General features: G+C 34.3%; 1 protein-coding gene across 1 annotated transcript in view; it reads right to left on the bottom strand.

Moving 5' to 3' along the window:
- The window catches only part of CPED1 (cadherin like and PC-esterase domain containing 1), a 129,326-nt gene that overhangs the window by 75,544 nt on the left and 28,917 nt on the right, over positions 1-24,865 (bottom strand). The window contains exons 4-10 of the mRNA XM_072399032.1: positions 21,526-21,601; positions 19,742-19,886; positions 18,476-18,626; positions 12,592-12,734; positions 8,913-8,985; positions 6,406-6,558; positions 4,559-4,663 (exon numbers count right to left, since the gene is read on the bottom strand). Of these exons, the coding sequence (XP_072255133.1) occupies positions 4,559-4,663; positions 6,406-6,558; positions 8,913-8,985; positions 12,592-12,734; positions 18,476-18,626; positions 19,742-19,886; positions 21,526-21,601 (846 nt within the window). The remainder of the gene's footprint in view (positions 1-4,558; positions 4,664-6,405; positions 6,559-8,912; positions 8,986-12,591; positions 12,735-18,475; positions 18,627-19,741; positions 19,887-21,525; positions 21,602-24,865) is intronic.

Raw genomic sequence — 24,865 nt, 5'->3', positions numbered from 1 at the left:
AGACTATTTGGTGAAAGTCAGATTCCTTGCATCCTTGTAAGAGATGGGAGTGGAAGGTGGCAGTGAATAAGGTGGCTCCTTGATAGGAGGTACAATACACATAAGTGAAATCACCCCATTAAATAATTTGTGGGATCATTTTACAACTTACACTTGAAAACATTAAAATGTGAATGTATTCTTTAAATACTGAATAGTTTGTAATAGAAATCCCTTACATCAGCCACCCTGGGGAAAAAATGCTAGTTTAAAAATGCATTTAAAAAAGGCTGAATTTTGGTGGTATTCTGAATGCATATTGTTTATATAATTTTACATCTTATTCTATCACAGTTTGTATTCTGTAGGTAAATATTGGTCAATGATGCTATATTTTGAGTCAGTATTTGTAGTCTGTAATTACTTGAAACACCTGGAAATGTTGTATATAACCACCTATTACATGTTACTGAAATACACAGAGATCATGTGGTAAAATCTAATCTTTTAATACACTTATTTCACAGATGAAAACGTCTGTTATATTATATAAATGGTATACATTTGAGAATAATGAAACGTTGATCTAAGCTAAAAGGTAAACTGCAGGCAAAAAACAAAACATTTTCTTACTGACAATCATCCCCAGAATATCCCCTCTCTTTGTATCCTCTCTATATAGCCATGATATTTCACCACAACTCATGTTCCTACACCTGATTACAGTAATTTTACAGTGGTGTTCCTTTCTTGCAGCTGTAATTCCTAGTTACATTTCTTTATTCTATACTGGATTCATACTGGCCATTATGGTTAGCTAAAACTGTGATTTCAAGTTGAAATATCTTGCAACCAAAGTCTCAGGGATATATTTAGCCAGCATAAGATTCTGCATGCCATTGACCTTTAAATGCATTTATTCAGTTTCTAAATTCTGACTGAATCAAATTTGCAACAAATGACAGTACTTAATGTAATAAAATGAAAAGGCAGAGGATGAAATTTTGTATTGGTCTTCTTATAATGTGACCCTAGGACAACTACTTAGGCTGCTATCTATTAAAGCATCAGTGTTCCCCACTATGTTCTTATTAAATACTAATAAGTTGAAGATACATTTATACACGGTACAGCAAGACATTTATTTCACCTAAATGTCAAACTGTTAACTGGCAAATTTGAAGTGAGCCATTAGCCACGGTTGATTAAACTGCTGTAATAAAGGTATCATACAGGAAAGCAGTGAATCAAGTTCTTAATTGTTCTATACATATATAAATTAAAGACAACATGACAGAATCCTGTGTCCTTCCTTGAATAAATACAGCCACACTCTGTTTATCACTGGGTTCCAATCACATTTATTGTTGTCAGTGGAATGATATTAGCCTGGATCCTGTTAAACTTATGACTGAACTAGCCCTGCATTCATTCATTACTACAATTAGCTTTGTTCAGATCTGCCCTGCGTTCATCACAAGTTGAAAGATGTGCTACGTATCAGTGAAAGAATTAGTGGGAGCAACGCCTGGGATCTCTGCTTTTAATCACTGCCATCATCAGCCAAATATTTGCTAATAATGTATCGATGATTATGTCTGTGCCGGTGAAGAGTTCACCATGGCTCTACAAGTGTCCCTGTAGAAGACACCCAATAAATATATTATAGAAAGAAAAAATAAATGGTGTACTTGGAACAGAACATAATAAAATAGGAAAAATAACACTGTACAAGGTTCTTTCCCAAGATTTATTTGTGAATTCAACAATAGGCCACGTTCTGTACATAACTGAATTTACACTAAATCATATTTTTTAATTTTATGAGATATTAATCAAGCCCACATGCCTGTTGATGTGAATATTCTGGGTGCTCTAAAGAAAACTAATATGAGGAATTCAGTGCAGATTTGATTTATCTGATAAGTAAAAACATCTGTTGTTAAAAAAAGATTCGATATCTACAAACTTAATTTGCAGAAGACATTGAACTTTAAAAAGGAACACAACACATTTTATTCTTTTTTTTAGCTTATGGCAGTAGCTTGATGTTTACATTTTATTATGCCGTCTTTTGTTTTCTGTTGTCCACCAACAAAAAAAGTAGTGACTTTAGAGACATCCTTAAGTTAATATTTTGCAAAATGCAGGAGATGGGTATCATTTGAGGCCATTCCTATTCTTCTGACCAATCTCCCTATCTAATAGCAAAGAGTAATGCTATTGTTTTTACCACCAATATACAAAATGATTTGTTTTTAGTACAAGTAAATATAAGATGATTGATGCACAATCTAGATAATGAAAGGTCATGCATTTTGTGCATTTATATGTAAATTATCTCTTTAGTTTTCACTATACCCTCTACTTATATCTTCCAAGGTATTACCTAATATTACATATACTTCTATGTCCTCATCAGGTACCATTTATCATAATCTTCTTACCACTGACTTCTGCACCATATCCAATTACAACTACTTCAAAGTAACAATTTAGTCTTATTGACACCTATATACTTTTTTTTTTTATTCTTATATCATTCAATACTGGTATTGGTACTTAGGACCATAATATGTAAAAATGTGTTTATTTTTGTATATTCAATATATCCCATTTAAAAAATATATGTATCTGATGATCTAAATCGGGATGTTATGTACATAGTTATTATATCATTTTATATATTTTCTTATGACCAGTTTGTTGAACTGTGAATTTTCCACTTATACCAATAAAAGACTTACATTATTCCTTGAGTAGTTGTATGAAAGCCCTAACTCCATTATGATGTAATGGGATGTGCTACAATAAATTATTGTATTGTACTTTGTATGTTTGAACACTGAGAACACACAATTTCAATTTATAGCCATCAAACCCCTACTTTTTGCTATTCTTATTTTGATTTACATTTAAGGGGTGGCTACCACTAGAAAATCAATACTGAGAGAGATAGATGTTTTATCCCAATAGATTTTCTATAATTTGGTCTAAAATGATTAAACATTAGAAGAGGTAAGCAGGAAGCCCAACTTTTCCTTTAAATAGCCATTCATCTACTAGAAATTATGTTGTTAAAGGTGGGGCCAAGAACCTCCGGCACATACTTGTTTCTTATTGGTAAAAAGTTGGAGCTTTGAACCCTATTGCAATAACATAAATTTAATATATGAATAATCTCACTGAATCCTAACTTTCAGGGGGAACTTTTAGGTGACACTCCTTTTCAAATGTATAGTAAAAAATATCAAACATACATAAACATCAAAATGCATCACATTAGCTGAAGCAGATTATTGACAAGCCAAAAGCAAAACAGCTTTGAACTGGCTGTTCTGAAAGATACTTTTGCAGACTGTTACTATGGATCCTTTTTTTTAACTGTTAGCACAAAATTACTGCACTCTGCAAATAAACTCCAAGAGTCATCTATATGTGTGTTTTTGTTCAATACTTTTTCCTCTTCTGACCTGTAACAAATTATCCACCTAGACTGTCATTACTACTAATGAAGTGTACTGTTTCAACTGTCCACTTCAATACACCAAACTGCTCCAGCAAGAAGACCTATACAGATACAAAATGAAGTGTTATAACATTAAAGTGGAGTGGAAGTAATATAGCTACTGTGTATTCTACATATATATATATATATATATATATATATATATATTTATTTAATGTGCCTGTAAACCCTAACAACTAACATTAACAATGCACTTTTCCTACAGTGTACTTTGTTATATCTATTACATAAGTAGGAAAAAACGTATTGGTCTGCCAGAAATTAGCTGAGCTTGTAAATGTGGCCTATGTGCTGACTGTTATCAGTTAGCATTGCTCATAGTTATTTCTGTGAACTACATAATACTTCATGTGTATATTTTGGAGAGAAGGGTAGCAGTGTTCTGTAGTAATCAAACATTTCTAATGGCTGCGTACACACCTGCAATTTTTGTCACATCTTTCATGATCGTTTCCAGCAACAAAAAGAGACAGATGAAAGCATGAGTGCTGTACACACAGCGTCTGTTATCCTCTATGGACAGGGGAGGGGGGAGAACAAGTCAGCAGCACCCGCTGTGCTCTCCTCCTTTGACTTGTACATTGGTCATTCCCCATCAGTCAACAACATCAGACAACTGCTGTATACATGTCAGATACCTTTACCCCTGAGGTGTATACATACCTTATGAATGATGAGTAAGTGTTGTCACCCTATGATAAGAAGTTTAATACAGGGACTAAAAAATGTAGAGAAATGCATGAATTGATACAGAAGACTGGGGATATCCTGTGAGTTCAGTGTCATCATGGCACCATATAATGCTGCATTATTAAGGACTGCCCAGCACCTCACATGACAAACCAGAGGACAAATTATTTATTTAAGCATATTTATATACATGAGGAAGTGTGATGGTGATTCTACTGAAAGCTTGAGAGGCTTGCTTGCAACGGTAAAGGGAAATGAACATGACAGCGGATCATAAAATGATCATATTCCTACAAATGTGAATATCTTATGAAATATGGTATACCGCCAAAAACCGGAATAAAAAGATGCATACATTACCATTTCAAAAGCTTCCATCTTTGTCAATTCCTGCATAAAAATATATAAATCATCCATGTCTTCCATTGTGAAATCTAGAATTTTATTTATCCAGCAAATGTTTTCCTGGAGGTAAAATAAAGGTGACAAGTTTATTATTTGTTCATTTATTGATTTATAGGCAAGTGGTGGTTTGAACCACAAAATGTGATTGTTCAGTTAATTTAGTAGGCTCTAAAGTCTTCTACCTCTCAGGAACACTCAGTATGTATTGATGGTCAATGAGGCAGTTTTAAAGGAAAGAATAAACCTTGCTGACTCGAAACTCCCACTGGCAGGGAATAAAGGTTATGATCTCCTCCTCAACCCGTACACTTTTTAGAAAAATATATATGCTGATGTCTTTTTGGATAAAACTGTTGTTGGTAACGATCTTTTGCATTTAGATGATAGAAATGGAAAATAAGGTGATAACTCATCTTAGGAGAAGACAAATATTTTTGTTCTTGATGTAAATGTTACATTTGATGACTAGCATGAAAAAAAGCTCTTTTAAAGCTCTTTTTTTTTACTTTATGTAAAAGGGTAGATAACCCTTTTAAATAAAGCAAAATATGTGTTTGTTACCAAGGCGGTAAAGACAGAGCCTCCTGAGATACCTACGTCACTTATCTCAGAAGGCCTCCGGCTTCCTTGTGCGCATGCCCGAGACTGATAAGTGGCTTTTCCAGGAGCAATGAGATCGGCACTTTATTTTTACATTTACAGGAGGAAAACATTATCCAATCTCATGTGGGCACCGTACAAGAATGGGTGATGTAAGCACAAGCCAGAAGACGAAAGAAGAAGATGGCAGCACCCGACACTTCCTTTGTGCCGTGACATAGAATGAATCCAGGATGGCGCAAGGCCAAATGGAAGCCAGCTCTGGAGAGATCAAGGGCTCTGCGGAGGTAAAGGTAAGTGTAATTTGTTTTTATATTACTGAAAGTTCTATTTTGTACACTGATACCATTATCATCAACTGATGCCAGAATGATTTCAGCCTTTTAGACCACTTTTTTATTGTTTGCAGTCTGATGGTGACTTATTCACCACTGGTTGTATCAGAAACAAAGAGTGTATTACAATAATGTGGGTTGTAGCCCAATACATTGGCCACTGGATTACATTTAATTTCAATCTTTTTTTTCTTTTCAGCATGTGGTTGTTGGAATATATATATTTTTTTTCGTCTGACTGCATTAAAATCAAATTTATAATTAACCCCCTTCCTCCTCTGATTCTAATAATTGCCATGTACATACAATGTGAATATGCTATAAAAGAAATACCAGGACAATTGTAACATAAGCTGAGATTTTTACCAGGTTACTACCAGAAAAGTAACTTCGACATCTACACTGAAGATGTAAGACTGATCTCAATTCAAATATAACCCTTACAAAACTGGCACTTAAAGAAACCTAAAAAAAAATTGCAACCTAAATGCCTTTTAATGACCTAAAGCTGCACTTGCATACTTCAACCCAGAGTCCTCTATCTTCTCCTGTTTTACAGCAAGCAGGGTTCTTCTTGACCTGATTAATATTGACACTTCCCATGGACTGTCCAGCGATGAGGTAGATATAGGATGAAGTTATTGATGTAAGAGCAAGGGGACCGCCTCTCCTAGCAATGGTGCTGTTAAGGAACCCTAAACATAAAATTACATAAAACATAAAGTATGTGTTAAAAGAGAGCTGGGGGCAAGGGTGGGAGGGTGTTCTTGATATTAGCCTGGAGATGGGCTCTAAGAAACATGCTTTACTAAATATCAGTTTAGTTACAGAAGAACATTTTGAATCACATGTAAATTAACAGATTACCTTTTTAGCTTGATACATTTTAATATGTTTCAGTACTTCTAAAAAACTTGATGTGTTATTTTGTAATATGAATTTAAAAAGGTCTTCCAAAATTATCTCTACAGCATCACGCTCCTTTAGGTTTAGATCACGGAAATCAGTTAATTCTTTTACCTGGTAAATAAGACATCAAGTTCAAGGGATTCATCACAAAATGGAACCAGTATAAACAGTAGGTTATTAAGATGTGTTTGGATCAACAACTGTAAATGTGTTAAGATCAACAGATAAACAATTCTTCATATTTGTATTTATGTTCATATCAGTATGACAGCTTGCATATGAATTACCGGAATAAAAAACTAATTGCAGAATGCTGTTAATAATGAAAGTGTTTTTTTCAACATAAAATTTATTTTTAAAGTTTAATTCTAGTTAAATTACAAAACTGTTCTTGATGTTGGGCTTGCACCCCTTGCAAGATTTGAATATTCATTTGAACATAGAATACCATCAGACAGTATATATAAATAGTGTGGTTTTAGCTCAATTTTTGGTGTCTGATAGTGGAGTAGTCACACACAATAGTCATGTGCAAGAGCTTTATGGCATGAGAACAAAATGTGAGAACACAGAGTACTGTATAAATCTACTGATCTTCCAGGCCCCTCTGACCTCTATACAGGTATTGACTAAAGGAAATCATAAGACACAAATTAAATTATTATACAAGATCTACCCAACATGTTAATGGTAACACAGTTGTGCAAACATCCACAGTGCATAGAAATTACTTAGATTTCCAGTTACAATTTTTAGATCAGTTAAGAGATGATTTATGACTAGTTGTTCTGTGTTCCTTTTCTTTGAATAAAATTTTGTTCCATGGAGTCATTACTGAATGTACTTCAACTGATATGTAAAACAGCAAGTGGATAAATATTGTTTTTTCTCCAAGTGATATTATAGGATAAGCATGCTGGTCATTGTAGTCTTACATATTTTTTTCCTTAAGCATCACACTGGAAACCATTCAAAACAGAAACAATATTTATAGGATAAATCTGATTCTATTTTATAAAGAACAACTAAGCAGTTTTCCAGCTGTAAGAATAAAAGAGAAATCCCATTGGGGCTCATTTCTAAAGATTTATTTGTTACTGGATCTGAGATCATTTAGAGAGATTGATTTATCTTCCCCTATTTTACTTGGAATTTTGATTCCAAGTTCATACGAGCTTGGGTTTCAGCACTTTCATGAAACTACTCTGGTCCCATTCATATGCCGTGGGGTGAAAGGGCTGGCAGTGATGTAACACTGGAATGTAAATCTGGAAATGCCTCAGGATAGGAACTTTTAACAAAAATTGTATATTTTATTTAAAAAATGCATAGGAGAAACTTATCACAAATTCTGTAAAGATTATTTTTTCAGTACATATACATTACCCAACTTTGTACATTTGCCTTTTTGTAAGTAAAACTTTAGTTTAACTACCAATAAACAAAAGTAGGCCATTGGAAGCCCAATTGTTTTGGAAGAATGAGGCCATATTAAATGCCTTATTAGAATTCTGTTCTAGTTGGGTTGTACTCTGTGCACAAAGCATAGCGACTAAAGTAAGTACCAATACTGACGCATTCATTTTATGTAAGTTTTACTCAGATAAGTTTTACTATTTTATTCAGACTGAAAATCTATCAAAAGCGTATAATAGCTTTTCAGTAACAAAAGTAAAAGAAAAGAGGGGGATTTGGTTGGGTAAAGATGCTAATGATGCATTTAATAATATAACTTGTATATGCTGAAGAATGAATTTCAAAGGTTCAGTTAACATAAAACATAATTGCCTCAGGAGAAAACAGCCACTGATAAAAATCTAAGATTCCACAATTCCCTGTGCATTCCAATGTGCAAAAGACTGTTGAGAGCATATGAGAAAAAAAATGCTGTCCAGAAATGTAATATTTAAATATACAGCAAACATGGTGGATATTTTCTAAAGTTTATGCTAATGACTAATTCTAATAAGCCAGCGTTGTCTGTAACAGTCATGAAGAGCAAGAACTATGGATAGAGGTTGTTGACAATAAATGCAGCAGCAGACTGTCTATACAAGAATGATATATATTTCACATCACCTACATAGGTTAATGCAAAGACGGCCCTAAAAATGCTCCTGAATACAAATTTGAATGTTTCAGAACATGTATAGTGCTCTCCAATATCATTTGGATCTCCATAACCCAATACGACAACAATGACACTCTAACTCTGAATTTTTTATGCCTAGTGCTCAGTACCAGTACCCTCAAAAGTCCAGTCTAATACTGTTGTACTATATATATATATATATATATATACACACAAACTATACCCAGTATGTGTATATATATATATATATATATATATATATATTTATATATATATTTGTGCTGTACTATGCACAGTTTCTAATGGTCGCCTGTTAAAGTGAAAAGATTTAGACATTAAACTGAAAAGCAGTCTAGCTGCTCATAATACTGACCTTAAGCACAGAGGGAGGTGAGGCATGGCTGTATCCAATGTCAAATGTTAATAGCTGAAAACATTCATTGCACCTGAAATAATTCAGATAAGTTGTCACAAGATGCAAATATGAGTACAGTTACAATGATAACATTTGATGCTAAAGGTGAGCGCCTTTTTTCACAGCCTGCTTTCCATATCTTCAGGCTGGGGCAGCATGTGACTCTTCAGCTGTTGAAATACATGTGCTGCCAGCTCCTAAACACAATGTGTAGTTTTGTAGAAAATGTTTTTTTCTGGTCAGGGCCAAAAAAAATAACATTTTGAAAATGCCATATTTTAGTCAGTTACTTGTACATATGAAACATTGCATAATTGTATATTTAGCATTCTGTCTTGGAGCCATCAGGTGATAACTCTTTATATGTTTATATCTGATTATAGCTCAAGCAGAAGTTTGCACACATAATCTGAACGCTTATTAGCACATAATGTCGTCATAACACAGGCAGATATTGTGGCTCTTGAGTTGCCAAATATTCATATTTTTTGTTTTGTTGTAAATTAATAAAGAATAATATATTTTTAAATTGAAAAATTGTCCTTTAAAAGATCCCCTATTCTTTAAGCATTGTTTGGCTTGTTTGTTTGTTGAATTTATTTAACACACCAATTATAGTGTGTGGGGATTTGAACAAATGAGGATCCACACCACAAGAAACATCAAGTATATTATAACCCCTATTATATACCTTCCATGACTGGAATTAAAATAATATTGCTCATCGTTTACAATGATTAGCTGAATTGTATTGTTATTTGCTTAATAAATAAGCAAATAACCTGACAAATTGCTAACAAAAAAAATCAAGTTAGTCTATATAGGTTTCTTTTGCAAGGTTTTTCTTTTCCTTGATTTCAGTTTTCAGCATTTCTGTTGATAATGGTAAAATACAATCTAGGTTAATTTAGGGAAGGGAGGATGAGGAATGCTAATGTCAGAAATTGCAAAAAGAATAGCCAAGTTATAGGCAGCAACAATACAAATCTACAAATTTACAAAAGCTCTTTAGAAAAATATAAATAGTTTTTAGACTTTAAAACTAAACATTTTGGTGTTCAAGGAGAACCTCAACTGAAGAAAACAAAAAATCTGCCAGAATTTGAGATTCATCATGACCAAATAAGCTACAGAAAATACCACTAGACAAATGCCATGTTTGTTCAACAGAAATGAACAAGCAGCTTGTGTGGCCAAAAATGTCTTCTTTTTATCACTAGGGACAAACTTTCATACTAATACATGGACTCCATTCAACAAATCTTGGTTTGGTAAAAAAAAGCAGGACCACCAAGTTCAAAGAAAACGTAATTTTTCAAAGAAGTCTTAACAAACAGATATACTGAGTGAAAAGTTGTACTAAACACAATAAGACTGATGTACTAAGTAGTTTAGGTATTTACAAAGTGTCTACAAGAAAGAATTCACTTAGAGAATGAGGTTAAAATTCACTATGTAAAGAATACACAATGAGGGGCAAGGAAATATAAAACATGATAATTAACAGATGATTGGATAGCAGACATTCTTCATTTTCACCAGGGCTAATTATTACATACAGAACAATTACTCACTTTGCTAGGTGAACAACCTAAACCTTTGCCTATACTCATTTAAAAAATCAACCCCACTGGCAAATACAATAGGAACCTTAAATAATTCTATATATGAAAAAAGCTAATGGTATGTTTGCTGTATGTTAAATAAAGGTCACTGAGCTATTTCGTGTAAACTGCAAGCACATTAAGTAACCTATGTCAGCCAATCAAATTTTAGGATTAAACTGTATAGTTTATTTACAACAAATGTCTACAATTTTTATCCTTTAAACATTATGTACAATGTTAGGCAGCTGTAAAAGTGTCAGAGAATAAAGGTGAGAATAGTGCATACTGCTAATTCTCAACTTTGTCCTCAGGCCTTACCACCAGTGTATGTGTGTAAACCTGATTATAACTGTACATGTGAAATCCATCACATTTCTCAAATTTAGACTAAACCACATGGTTTAAATCCACAACATGCCTTTTAAAACGGACCTGACGTGTTGGAATCTAGTCTTAAAGGCTGTACACATAGCATATTTGCCACGTATAAACTTTTTCCCCCTGTGGTGGTTGGAGCACAAGTGGACTAAAGAGGAACTAAAGAAATGCTTACATTAAAAAAAAAAAGGAGGCAGTTTATAAACTCAGCACCCAACTATCCTCTATATAAAATATTTAATCCATTAAGCTTTAGGGTTTCAATAGTCTTCAACACAGTAATACAGTCAAATGTAAAAAGACAAATAAAAAAAGGCATACACAGAGGTCTACATCATTGAAAACCACTTAGTAGATACAGATATATAAATAGCTGGAATGAAAAGCTCTGGTTTTCTTGTAAGAGTCAATATTGCTCTTGTAACTCAGAGCACCTAAGTTTTCTTGCTGATCCATAATTCATTCCAACACATCTAAGAACTAATACATGGGTTTGGGATGGGGGTAGTTGGGCCAAACTTATATTTTACAGGAAAAGCCAACATTTGCATTCAGGTCTACTGGATCTACTGAACATTCTGACTAATGGTTGGCATATATCTGCAAAGACTTTAACTGGACCTAAACTCAAAATTTTTACTTTACATAAAAGGGTAGACAACCCTTTTATTTAAAGTAAAAATTGTATTTATTTATTTTTTTTAAATGCAACACTGTTTAAAAAAAAAAAAGGTGCAGCACTTCTCGTTCTGTCTTGATTGCTGTGGCAAATGATCGCATCCTGGGAGGCTCTTGGCTGCTCCTTGTGCGCATGCCCAAGATCAAGGCATGCGCAGAAGGAGCCCTTTCAATAATGGAAGAAAAAATTGTAGGATCTCATGTATGCGCAGTGAGATCGTCAAGCTTTTTTCCCCATCTACGTCACCTGATCTCGCGCCGGCGCAGTGCAAGATTGGGTAATGCAGGAAGAAGAATCCTGAAGAAGAGAAAAGGAGATGTCAGAGGAAGCGCTGGGCTGAAAATGGATACCAGGACAATGCGGTGCCCAAACAAAGAAACTAACAGATAGATCGACCTGTGGGATTAAAGGTAAGTGTGTTTTTGAGTTTATTTCTGCTTTAAGCCCTCTAATGTTACTAATCTTACTACATCTAATCTTACTACACTAAAACTAAAATCTACCCACTAAAATTTGCTTTATTTTGAACATAAATGTACTTACCATTTTTCCCATGATAATGAATTTGCTCATTATACAGCTAATGTCACAATTTTAGCAAAATAGTTCATGTGGCTGATTATATACATAAAATGTATTTAATCAGATGAGAATTACACAGTTTACAAAAAAAAAAAAACAGGCAATTAGGGTTAATTAACTGCATAATTCTTTCCTAACTGAACAAATCTGTATGTTCATATTCATCGATTTACTGAAAAATAAAATAGTTAAACAAAAATGCTCAGTTCGCAAATTGATCCATATTTTATTATTTTATTGTTGTGCCAATATGGCCACAGAGCAGAATAATGAAACATTTGCTAAATATATTTTTTTCCATTGATGGAATAAGGAGAGGTGTAACATAACAGTGATGGAAAACGCATATTCTTAGCCTGTGCTAATGGTAAATTCAGGTCACAAGATTTACCTGTTCAGCAAATTTGGTCCCACAACAGCTGCTTCATTTATTAGCTCCAGGGTAAGCAACAGCCTGCTTATCATCACCTTCAAGGCTTTAAAAGCTTCAACAGGAGACAGTGGCTTGAAGAAGTGTTCATAGAAGTGCTGTAGCTGTGACGAGAGTGACACAAATACCACACATATTTCACAAAACCATTAAGAAGACTTTTAAATCATGCTATTTACTCTGATTAATTGATGCCATTTATCATTGTAGAAAGATGTCACTCATCTGTATGAACATAGAAAACAGCTTTGCTAAAATACTGTTATTTCATTATACCCCAATATTTACCCCACGTCCGCACTCACAAGCGTCATGTCACGAACACGGTCATGAAAATTCTCCACACTTCAAATATAATGCAGTTAAGAGAATGGCTACAATAAGACATGTCACATTGCTGATCTAAAATAAAATGCAATTATTAAGGCAATTTTGATTACTAAGTCACTAATCCAGGTTTGCCGGATCACCCGGGTTCTCACATGATAGTCTATCTTCTCCAGTTTTGGAGAGTTTTAATAAATCAGGCCAAATGTGCAATTGAAGCGGCAGCAAGTCAGATAGATTCTGCATAATGACCTGTTTGAACAGCCAGCATCATCTAGGTTCTTCCTTCCCAATCTAATGAACACTGCCTTGCCCCATTCATTTATTAGATTTCAGTTTATTCAATTATGAGACGTAGCAACCTTTGTGGGCAATGACTATGGTGATCTGCATGCAAGAACTTTCACTCCTCCAGACTCATAGGTGCTTTCAGGCATATTGAAATTTTCATAACTACTCTAAAGAGTAAGCCAATGGCTTGCATTATGGATTGAGAGAGGTACTGGGGATGGGGACATTGAAGAAAGGCGCTGTGATGGGTACCACCCATCAGTCATGATCTGCCTGCATTGCATACAGAAGCACAAACAGGCAGTCAAACTTTTAGTGAAAATAAAATAAGGTACATAACAAAAATAGAAAAGTTTGATTTGAAGTTGTCATTAGTTGTTGACGAGGAGTGAAGGAGAAACCAAGGAAGGCAAAATAAAAGCAAATTAGGACTTTGTTTTACCATCTTTACCTTATAATAGTACACTGACCCATATACTTGCACTAGAATAATCAAAAAAAAGTATACAATACTTAAAGTGGAACTATATAAAAATTGTGTGCAGGCAGGATTTTTATTGCAGGAAAGACAGGTAATATCCCTTCTGCAATAAAACCTATGTATCTGAATGTTCACAATATTTTTTTAATGCACAATGAGTTGCACATGCATATCTCAGTGTAGGATACCTGGATATGGCGGGTGATTTATGTAATTCCAGCACAAACAAGCAAGGTGGCTCAAGATCTGACACCTGGAAAAAGACATGACAAAGATGGTGGTGTCTGCAGTGGATGGAGGACAGGTGAGTGTAGAAAGGTAAGATAAGGTAGGTAAGAAGGTACATCATTTTTCCCTTCCACAAAAAAAGACCTGAAAATCACAGTTTTTATTTTAAAGCTTAAGTTCTGCTTTATCAATGACAGATCAGTGCTGGTATGATGGAGAAACATACTAAGAATAAACATGTACATTATTGCAGGTATAGCACTGTATCCTTTCAATTAATTCTCTTCTTCCAACGCTCTTATTCTTCCAGTGAATGATCTAACAGCATAAACATTCTTAAAATTTGTTTTGGATCAGTGATAACTCTTTTGCTTCTGGGCACAAAGCTGAATGCTTAATTAATTGGTTGACCAGTTAAATTGTTAAGAGACTCATTTTAATTTATTTTGGCAACACACATCGAGGAAATGTTCCAAAATACTTCCAGGGCAAATATATTAACCTGTACATCTGAATAATAAGTATACAAAGTATATAGTTTACAATCAGAATTTGATTAGATATCCCAACATATTCCAAACGTGTGAGGTGTTAGAATAGTGAAGTCACGTTAACAGAACATTTGCTTTTTAGTTATCACAGGCTGCTTCAGTGTAGATTAATTCATTGGAAATGTCATTGGTAATTTGTTTTCAAAAGCTTTATTACTGTGCTTTGGGATATTTATAATGAATCTGGCTATTTATGGGTCATTGGCAGGGTAATTTCAGGAAAAAAAAAAGAAAAATACTATTTTCTTTGTTTGTAAATTATCTCTTTTTTGGGAGGGGCAGGGTGTAGGATTGGAAGGGGGCAGGATTTTAGCACTTACTTTTTTTTTTTTGCAAAATTTTCCTATTTAGTTTTGACTCGCTAGTTTAATTTATGATAAATGTTACCTTCCCCCTTAGTGATTGTGTGACCCCCTGCACTACTCCCCCCCTTCCCCGTCAATCATTCCTCTATTGCAGACATTAATTTATAAAAACTGAGAAAATAAGCTGTGGCCAGAATCACTGTCTATATGTGGGGAAGATTGGCATGTTTATTGCCATAACTGACAGTAAATTTCATTGAATGAGGAAATTTGGCATTAGGTCAGTAATGCCTGCTTCTAAAGGTGCTTACACACTTCCAATTTTTATCGTTCCAATCGAACGACGAACGATCGATTGGGCAAAAAATCGTTCGTAAAAAAGTAACCAACGACGCCGACGAACGAGGAAAGTCGCTGGAAACGAACGACCGGACCGACGGATCGGATTGGGCGACGATCGTTGAACATCGTTCGTGTGTACGGTCGTTCGTTGATCGTCCATGTTCAGAGCATGCGTGATGAACGAACGTCCGTTCACTTTCCTGTCGTGCACATAGTTCCTCTATCGCTCAAACGATCGTATCTGTTGTGTGTACAATATCTACGAACGATCGTGTCGTTAACTCTATGTGCAGGATCGGTGCTATACGATCGTTCATATATATCGTGCATGAACGTTCGTCGTTCGTTTTCCAACGATAATAATTGGAAGTGTGTATGTAGCTTAAGTTCTACACTCACAGATTCCTTGAAATTGTGTGATTCTACAATGGGAAAATAAGCAATCAAGCTACAATGTCTTTTTTACAATGGCCCAAGAGGCTAAAGTATCATTATAAGAAGACTACTACTACTACAATCCAAAAAAAACCATTACTATTTCTGAAACAGTTCTGATTGCTACATAATCTGCGTTTTACCCCAACAATGCAAGGCTCTGATTTTCAGAAAACTAGCATAAACTGCTCCAAATAAATCAACCCACATGTACAGATCTACACTAAGAACTATTATATAGTATTGAATGCTGCTGCCTTTAGCACTGCAAGTCTGCGGTTATATTCTAAAGAGAAAATAGACCCATTCTGCTTGGTGTTAAATGGTCTCTGCATGTGTGCATAGGTTTTATCCAGCTTCACATTATCATCAGATAGCAAAACATATTGGTAGGTTATTTAGCTTTGGGTCAAACTAGTTCTAGAGCACAAATGTTTTTGTGTGACATCAAATGGGATATTACATTGCATGCCTCATTAAAGGAAATGTGAATTTGCTAATAAAATACTGGAAATATTCTTAATTTGCACAAAAATAACAGTTAATGATTTACAAGGATAGTTTGTAATATCAATGAATCAGTCAGTTTCTGTGTGCTTTCCAAACGTCGACATGGATTTCTCTGGTTTAAAGTCAGTGCTACTTTTAATAAAATTCTGTTTAAACTTACACAATTGAAGTAGAAATTAACAGGGGTGGTGAAAAGGGAATGGGAAAAAAATGGATAGTGAGGGAGAAAGAAGATAAATACAAGCTTTGTATGTCTAGGTGTTGAAATGAAAAAGCTGTTATAGTGCTGACAGCACCTCAAAGATATAATAAGAAAATTGAAAACCATTTAGAAATCTAATACTCAGTCATCAGCTTCTTTATAGAGAAAGTTGTCTGTCATCTAGTTAAAATTATCTAGTCTGTGTACTGTGTAGATTAATTTTTGTATCGTGTTATAAATGTCAAATTATACTTTGCACAGAGTTACACTTAACCCCAACAAGTTGTATGGTATATAAAACTTCTATTCTTACAGAGACACCTTGTGGTCATATGATTTCATTTTCACAGGAAAGCATAACAAGTCTACTAGGCTTTCTTATACTGAAATGCATGCAAAACATCAATCAGAAGCCAAGTATTCTTTGATCCAACACAATAATGACCAATTTAGGATTAATAGCATTCAGTCTTCCACAATCACATCACATGCCAAAAAGAAATGTAAAACATTGCAGTATGTAGATTAGATATATAATGTTATAAACTAACATGCAAAGTGTTAACTCCACCCAAGGCTAAAGTATATATCAACAGTTTTGATGCATTTATATTTTGCCTAAATGTTGCCTAATGCAACTTTTCCACTAGATAAATGGGAAGATTACAGTAATATCCTATCCACATTCTGATCATATTTCTGTGAAAATACATCCAATGTGTGTAAGACTCACTGGTCAGTTACCGATCATAAAATCAATCTCTTGGTAAAATGCACATTCTAGCAGGTAATTTAGGTAATTAGCATATTCCTAACTACCCCTAAAGCAGCCACTCTCAAACAGTGCATTCCCGGTGTTTATTAGGAGGTTGTTAGGGTTAATGAATGACCTCTTTTTTGATGATGCCTGCATAGTTCTAGGGCCAGCACCACTTGGTAGGCCCAGCTGCATGGTCCTAATGATATTTTTAGTTGTCCATAAAAGTGTTATTCTATCCACCACTGTAAGGGGCCATTCTATCCACTGGCCACTAATTTAGGGGGCCTTTTTCCCAACAACCCAATAAATTGGCTATAGAAGGAGCGTTAGTTCGTTGGTTCTTAGTCTACACTCCAGCTTAGACATTTTCTCCAGCATTTAACCTGAGGCTTTAAAAGCCCATGTTTGAAATTTCCATGCATTCCAATCGGCTTATCTACACCAGGGCATTTCATTCAGGCACGTTTTTTAAAGTTATAGATAACGCTATTTGCAAAGTTTTAAAAATTAAACCGTAGGGCAATGGAGGTTAACGCGGGCTAACGTGGGTAAACATGTCCAATGATTTCAATTGGTCGCACTTTCCAGCGTTTTTCCACGTTTTCCAGCGTTTATAAATGCTTGAAAACAAAATCACAGTTAAAACCGTTGCAAAACGGTGCACAGACGTTTTCCAGTGTTTTAAAAGCAAGCTTTAAGATGCCTGAATTTCAAACATCGCTTTTAAAAGCCTCAGGTTAAACGCTGGGGAACAGTCCATGTAGAACCAGTCCTAAAGTATAACAGGCAAGTTCTTCTGACTAAGGGAATATAACATATTTTTAAATAGCATAGCAGAAGATTAAAGCTCAAAGTAAAATGTTGTATTTCAGTTTCGCAGAGCCTATTTATATTATGTAATTATTTTATGTAAAACATTGTAAACCAGAAAGGAAAACAAACCTGTTTCTGCAAATCATTAGTGCAACCTTAAAATCAAATTGGCTTTGTGGGGACAAAAATGAGTACAGTGGGGACATTTTTACAGCCTTTCGAACACATAAATATTCAATTACATTGAACATGATTGTGGCCACCCAGGGCATCAGACATATTTGTAAAGTGTTATTGGAGGTTAATGATTATCATTTTTGATGTTGTTATTTTAAATAGGTATGATGATAGGATGTTATAGGATGATGATAGGAGTTCCATCCCACTAAAGATTTATCTCCGACTTCCCCCTTTTGCACTTCCTGCAGAGTTTTGAAAAAATTCTATCAGATGAATTTCAAAAGTTTAATAAGATAAATATAATCTAGGAGCCAATGTAGTACTGAAAACCAGCACAAGTAATGTAAATCATGTACGGAGATTATAGCATAGTAAGGAGAGGATCATAGAGCTATCTTATCATATTAAAACAAGATATACCTTTATTGTAGAAAATGTTTTTTGGGGTTGGTCCTGAACCATTGCAGTGGAATGAATATAGGCGCGTAGTGGTGATAATGATGTGATTAGTACAAATACCCTGACAAGCGGAGAGCTTGGTGATGGCTTGTGATGATGGAATGGTACATTTCTGTAACATATAATATGAAATAAAAATGTTCTTTTAGCTTAGATCACTATGTAATTCACACATAACAGTAATATTAACTTCATAATGAATAAATCAAAAAGGCCTCACTGAATTGTAAAACAGGCCAACTAACTGTGAGCAACCTTAATTTACAGGTTAGTATGATAGCAGATGCATTCCAATACAAAAGAGCTCGTTAGACACACTCCATGTAAATAAACATGCTAAAGGGGTGTGACTGTTACCCAGCTATGCCAGGACAGAACAACTGCAGTGTGAGATCTGGAAGCAGTATTTTTACTAAATGGAATGATATAAAAAGAAACTTTTTAGAAAAAGTTGGGCACAAATCATAACATGCAATAAGGTAAATGACTATAAAGAGACAAAAGGTAAGATATATTAATGGTGATGTAGATTTTAAGCATCATTTACTAATGTTTAAAGAAGCAAATGCTAGAAAGCATACATTTTTGAATGAGTATAGTATTAGGAATTATAAACAATTGACTGGCATTTGCTGCATTTAGTTTTTATCTGTTTTGTATCTAAATATTTCTAAATATTTCTAAATATCTAAAAAAAATGTGTGCACTAGCAACTAATTTTAACCTAAACATTAGAATTTCACTATTGGAAATTTACACATTTGCACAGAATACCAATGAATAGGATTCTTAAATAAATGTTGCATTTGTATAATATTAAATGTTTATATTCTATTTAAAAAAAATACTAACTATGTTTGCTCCATAGTAACAAAATACAGAAGAATTAGAAATAAAAGATTGCATATTTGGAAAATCAAAGGTTTAATGTGCACAATGATGTACACAATGACACCATAGAGGGGTGTCCAACTCCTCAAGGGCCAGACACAGATCCGCACACAATTTCAGTATTTCTAACAGAAAGCAGAAAATTTAGATGTGGTTTACAGAATCAGAAAATGACTGTGTTCATATGAAAAACAAGATGTGTATGTGGCCCTTGGAGATGGAGGTTGGACAGCCCTGCTTTAGAGTAGTAAACTTTAAACTTTACTACTTTAAACTTTAAACTTTAGAGTTTAAAGTAAAACATTTAGCATTCACACAATCATTATTTTTACTTACAGAAAGGTTTCCAGTAACGCATTTATGTCCCATGCTTTTATATCCTGAGTCCTTTTACCAAGGTTTGGCAGAAAATAATTTAAAAACTTGTTCCACACTTGTGACTGTCCAGATTGAATTGTGCATATCGAAAGGTTTTCCAGTTCTACAAAAATATTAAACATATTAAAAAAAATAACCGATCAATTAAAAGACATTACCCAAGCCTGTCATTGTTCACAGAAAAATAATTCAACAGCTTAAATTCAGGTTCCACCTGGTTCTTGCAAGTACCTTTGTTATGTGTTGGATTGTTTTGTTATGCAATCTTCCTAATACCTTGGCCAACGGATCTTGGGGTACAAAGCAAATGTTCCAAAAGCAGCAATCACTACATTTTATTCTTTGATATTCTGGAGACAGAGGCATCTGCAGTGCCCCTTATTCCTCTTATTATGTTTAACACTAACAGCAGCACAATTCACCAGTATGGAAACCTGTCACCTGGTGCTGGCCTCCTTCTAAACCCTTTATTGGGCCAATGCTTCTGATTTACACAAAACCTGTGATTGCTTAAAGCCTAACTCCAGGTATTTTATCCTTTTTTATATATGTCCCCCAGGATGAATAAAAAAGATAATACCATAGTAACTGCTATTGGTATTACTATATCATGGTCATTAGTTTAATGATGCAGAGAGCAGCACTAACATCATCACATAAGCACCATTCTCTGTATCACTGATAAGTGTCTACTGCTGGAGAAAATCAAAAGGAAGAGGGAACACAAAATGTCACGCAACCAGCATGTACACTTCTAAAAAAAGGAAATATGAAATAATAATAAAAAAAATTTTAAAAAATAACACATATCAGAGGGGCGCAAAAAGGGAACCAGCTGTAGCCAAGCTTTAAGTGCATCCAACACACTAATTGAATGTTTTTACTTTAAACCTGTATAAATTATAATACAATAGTATTACTACAGATGGATAAGCAGAGTGGGATCTACTTTTTGTGCCGTCAGCAATTGAGTGGGACCCAACAATTGTTGATAAAAACTTTTCTATCACTGGAATGAAGAAAACATACTAAATCATATCAGTTATAGTAGAATGATAAAAAAAATAGTTGAGCACCAATAATGGCTAAAAGGAAAGACTGCCACTGCTTTCTGCAAATTATAGTTGTGTTCTGCCATGCTGATGATCTAATGTTTCCAATACTTTGAATCAGTGACACAGAACATGTATACACACTGACTTGCAACGTTTTACCCAATTTTCTTGATCTGCATATTTGTTACAGGCCAATGACTTAGAAAATATTGAGACCAGTAGGTGAGAATACCAGCCCCTGCATTTCTGGCATTTATTTTCATCCAAACAGTACAAATACTTTCCCAAACTGGTCAGCAGATGGCAAGCAAGAGCTTATACTTTACTTTCTCATCTCAGCAAACTTCTTATATATGTAATCTGAATCATTCAGAAAAGTGCAGTGGTGCAGGTTTAGCCCTGCCAAATTCTATGATGCTGCTAAAACTGAATTCCATCACAGAGCTGGAAAGTCATTTCTATACTGCTACATCAAACCCATCCTCATATTTTATTTATGTAAAGGGTTCTTTGCACAAATCAGACACATCAAAAAATGTCAAGATTGATACTACATACCAGTATTAAGTCAATGTCATGGTAACATAATCTATGGCACACACACTATTAGTTTTCCAGACACCCATAACAAAGAAAAAGATTTGTCAGAACATTGGGTTGGTAAAAATGTACATTTTAAAGAAATACCTGGAATCATTAAAGCCATTTCACAAATCTTGTTTTTCTCACAGAGTATCTGTTGTATTCCTGGCATAATGTTTACCTTTAAAATATGAAATATTCAGGTTACTAAACAGACACAATGTAGAGTTTTTAAGAATTACTTTTTATTTAATGCACAATGAAAGGAGGTATATTGTGTCAGTCTAATTGTCCCAGCTGTTTTTATTATTAATAATAATAATAATAATAATAATAATAATAACAACAAAAATAATAATGATGAATAAATTTGCCATATTTTCGCCATCATACAATCCAAAATATTGCAAAATATTTGACATTCTATCACCTGTATGTACTGTTTTGTTTTCATTAAAGGGCACATATAAATAAATACATATAATGCCAGCGTTAGCTTTAACTTTTAAAAAATACTTCTTGATCTCCTAACCCCTGTTCTGTTCACTTCACTCTGTCTGTATTTATTATACGTTCGTTCTGAGTGACAGTTTCTTTACCAGCAATGTTTCTGGAATTTAAAGAGAGGAGATGGAACCTGTAAGGAGGAAGAAGAGGCAGATTTATTCACCTTTACTCTTCTGTCAACACATAAAGGAGATCACACCAAAGGAGATCACTGGGCAACAAAGGAATGAAGATTGCTATCAATTAGGTAGAATAGTCATTCTATTCCTTAGGTAATGCCCACATATAATGCTGAGACTAGATGAGTAATTGGGCCTTTTTAGTTCTGCCCACTACATGAGGCTTATATTGCTTATACTGCCTGCATATAAAAATTGAATTTAATTGTATAAATTATTACAGAATACATTCAATTGTGTTTTTATATCTGCACAGTGTTCAGCTTTAACAATAATTTACATTTACCCATTGAGGGTAGATTGATCTATATAATGTCAGAAAAAAAAAAGAATCCAATCCTAAAATACTTTAGAGAGGCAACAAAACAAAATAGACTCAGAGAGCAAGTAAATCAGTCCAGGTCAAAGATATACAATTAAAGGTGTCCCTAGCCCCAGACAATCAGAACACATTAGCCTGGTTTCTCTCTTGGTCAATTAAAGCTCCAGATATAAGGCCGAGGACACTCGGTCACAGATGTATTGGTAATTTGATGTTGCCCCTATTCAGGAGCCTGGTACCCCCACACACAGCACTACATTGTCCCTATATTTAAATCTTATATTATAATAGAAGCAACTCAACACTAAAACTACTCATAATCAGGGTGGTTCATTGTGCTGAGTGTATGGAAGTCCTTCTAGGTTCCCTTTTTATTTTATTTATTCCCCTTTTATTTTATGATCGCATGATCCAAAGGGCACTATGTATTCTCCAAAACTGCTGGAGAACTGGTCGGTACATGTCATACAAGTGAAACAATTTAAAAGCATGTCGTTTTTCCTTATATCACATTGAAAATATGGTTGTTAAAATGTATCAATCAAAAATAAAGTATATATTAAAAAAAAATATTATGTAACTATGATATGATTTCTAAATATTATTTTTCACTTAGTGCATGTTTTCATGAAAATTTTTCTAAAAGCAAACCTGGGAAATACTGGACAGTATGGAGTGGATTCGACAGTCGAGTTTTTTAAGGTAGGTTTAGATAAAAAAATAATTCCACTGCATGCTTAAGTTATTAATCTAAAACAATTTTTGTGTAACTCATGGGGCTTGTTTTTAATGCTACAAGGCTGGAGAAGATATACTTTCATCAGTGAAGCTGGGTGATCCAGCAAACCTGGAATGGATCTTATCGAGGATTCAAAACATTTGCTAAAAACCATTCCAGCAGTGCTGGATCACTCAGGTTCACTGATGAAAATGTATTCACTCTGGCCTTGGAGAGCTTTAATAAATCAGGTCCATAGTAACTAAGTAATTGTAAGCAAATACAAGAAATGTGACATATGTATTTAGCTGTTGCAGCAGTGAGTTTAGTCCAAATTTCATTTAATAAATGCCATTCGTAAACCCCAAACTACATTTTTGGTTAGACAAACTACCATTTCTTTTTCTCTTTTGTGAGTGCTGTCCCTGGTCTTCTGAAACCTTAGAAACATTCTTGCATGTGTGAATACTAAAATATATAATAATACAAATAAAATAATATATAATAGTACAAATATATAAATATATAGTATATGATAATACAAAAGTGACAATACATTTATTTTCACCTGGCTGCTTTAATACTTTGTTGTAGAATTTCAGAAAACTAGTTGGATTAGTGACAAAAGAATTTTAAAAAGTATTTGAAATAACAGTGTGATACAGACTTGTTTTACATCTGAAAACCCAACAGAGAAAAAATGAATATATTTTCTGATGCTAGCCTGGTGAATGAAGACAGGAAACACTACGATTTCACTGTGCAATAACAGTTGCAGTAAGTTTTCAATCTTGTGACTGATATATATTAAATTATCCTTGGGAGACATACTGTTTTAGCATGGGTTTTCTTATGAATTGGCCCTTTGTGAACATCGGAAAACCATGCAACAATAACTGCTCATTTTTGTCTCACATGCTAGCTTTGACTGAGAAATTCTTCTTTTATTTTGTCCTTGGTTTCTACATTAAAGAAAATCTGTCCTTTTAGCAATAAAAATAGGGTGGCTGTAAAACAGAGCACAAGGATTTCCATTACCCCTTAACATGCTGCTTGTGAGGTTGAGTTGGTATCCTTTTTATGCAATACACAAATGTAAATTATTTCTGCCAAATGTGCCAGTTTTCCAGCAATGACATCACCTTCAACAGGGAAAAGTACTTATAATGAAGCCAATTATCAGGCACGTCACCAGGATGAGTTTACTGTGAAAAATAAGTTGAATTCCAATGCTGGCCATTGCTGCCATTGCTTAGTCTGTTGCTTGGCTTACTCACACTCTTCCTGAAGCTTTCTAAACTTTTGAAGTTCATTCACAAGGAAAATATAAGCTGGCTGTTAGCACTGGCATCTAATAACAGCCATGTGCCTTTGTTCAATATTGTAATTGTCAGATTCAGTTACACAATTTGACACAGTTTTTATTAAAGCAATTTGAAAAAACAATGAATATTTTATAATTTATATTTTTTTGTCATAAGGCTTTGTTGATAAAACAGGGAATTTCACATTCCCTCACACATTCCCTAGTGGGAATCAGTTACGGTCCAATGAAACACATGGGCCTAGAATATTCCCACAAGGAAATGTCAGATTCCTTGGTTTATAAATATTCAGGCCAATTGATGCTGCTAAATGTGGCCTGGGCATTTAGGCCTCAGTTTATATTGGTCACAAATGGGTTAAGCAGCTGTTAGTTGTGTGCTTGGACAAAATCAA

The sequence above is a fragment of the Pyxicephalus adspersus genome, chromosome 2 (genome assembly GCF_032062135.1).
Source record: "Pyxicephalus adspersus chromosome 2, UCB_Pads_2.0, whole genome shotgun sequence".
Lineage (NCBI taxonomy): Eukaryota > Metazoa > Chordata > Amphibia > Anura > Pyxicephalidae > Pyxicephalus > Pyxicephalus adspersus.
Note: the sequence above shows the minus strand (reverse complement) of the source record. Positions and strands in the feature narration are given on the sequence as shown.